This window comes from Propithecus coquereli, unplaced genomic scaffold (genome assembly GCF_000956105.1).
Source record: "Propithecus coquereli isolate 6110/MARCELLA unplaced genomic scaffold, Pcoq_1.0 Scaffold192, whole genome shotgun sequence".
NCBI classification, from domain to species: Eukaryota; Metazoa; Chordata; class Mammalia; order Primates; family Indriidae; genus Propithecus; species Propithecus coquereli.
The window spans coordinates 2,367,573-2,368,497 of NW_012144079.1; the positions used below are offsets into that span (position 1 = coordinate 2,367,573).

General features: G+C 33.1%; 1 protein-coding gene across 1 annotated transcript in view; it reads right to left on the reverse strand.

Moving 5' to 3' along the window:
• The window catches only part of TMPRSS15 (transmembrane protease, serine 15), a 149,194-nt gene extending 148,576 nt beyond the window's left edge, over positions 1-618 (reverse strand). The window contains 1 exon segment of the mRNA XM_012642972.1: positions 474-618. Within this exon segment, the coding sequence (XP_012498426.1) occupies positions 474-618 (145 nt within the window).
• Between the last annotated feature and the right edge of the window lie 307 nt (positions 619-925).

The following is a 925-nucleotide window of genomic DNA, read 5'->3' on the forward strand; positions in this document are numbered from 1 at the left end:
TATTTATCAAAAGTTGCTACTCAGCTTGAGATCTTTATAAGTCTACATTTACATCCAAGTTGTTTTATATTATCGCAGTAGGAGGATGAACATATTATTCTTATGCATATTTATCTACTTGTATTTTCAACAACGTTTTAATGCATTTATGATTTAAATTATATCAAAATGAACTCATGGGCCATGAAACCTACTTGGTTATCTGTTAAAACTGACAACCTTATGTAACATCATTCATTTAAACAAAAAACAAAATTAGTCTCATGCTTGAATTCTGGATTAAGTTTCAAATTACATACCAACCAATTTTTCTAATATTCTATGAAGTCAACTACAGAGAAGCATCTAAATGCAGCATAAATATCTTCTTATGAATTCACAGCAATGAATAAAATATCCTGACAGGATAACTGAGATTAGAGTGTGTACATTCATCTGAGAGAAACATTAGGAGCCAACTCCGTGTGACTTACCTCTTTCTGATTCCTTGATTGCCAGCCATGATATTGTAATTAATCCAACACAGATCACCACTAATATGCCAAAGAGAACACCCAACATGATTTCATAGGAGCTCAGAGAATGGTGCCTTGAAGATACACTTCTTTGTGACCCCATTTTTCGTTTTTGAAGGTTTACTAATTTAAGAACTGTGACAGAATATAAATACCTGCACCAACTGAAGAGCGAAATCTCTCAAAGTTTTAAAGAAGATTTGTAAACCAACAACAACCTGTCTCCACTCCTACTAGTCAGTGTAAATGAGTTGTGTATGTCCTTTTGGCAACATTGCGTCTCTATTGGTTAAGTATCATTAAAAGGGCAGTTAATCTTTAAGAAGATATACATGAGTAAAAATGCCTAGAGTTGTAAATGTTAATCACCTGAACAGGCCATTTGGCAAGGTGAATGAAATTAAATTCAT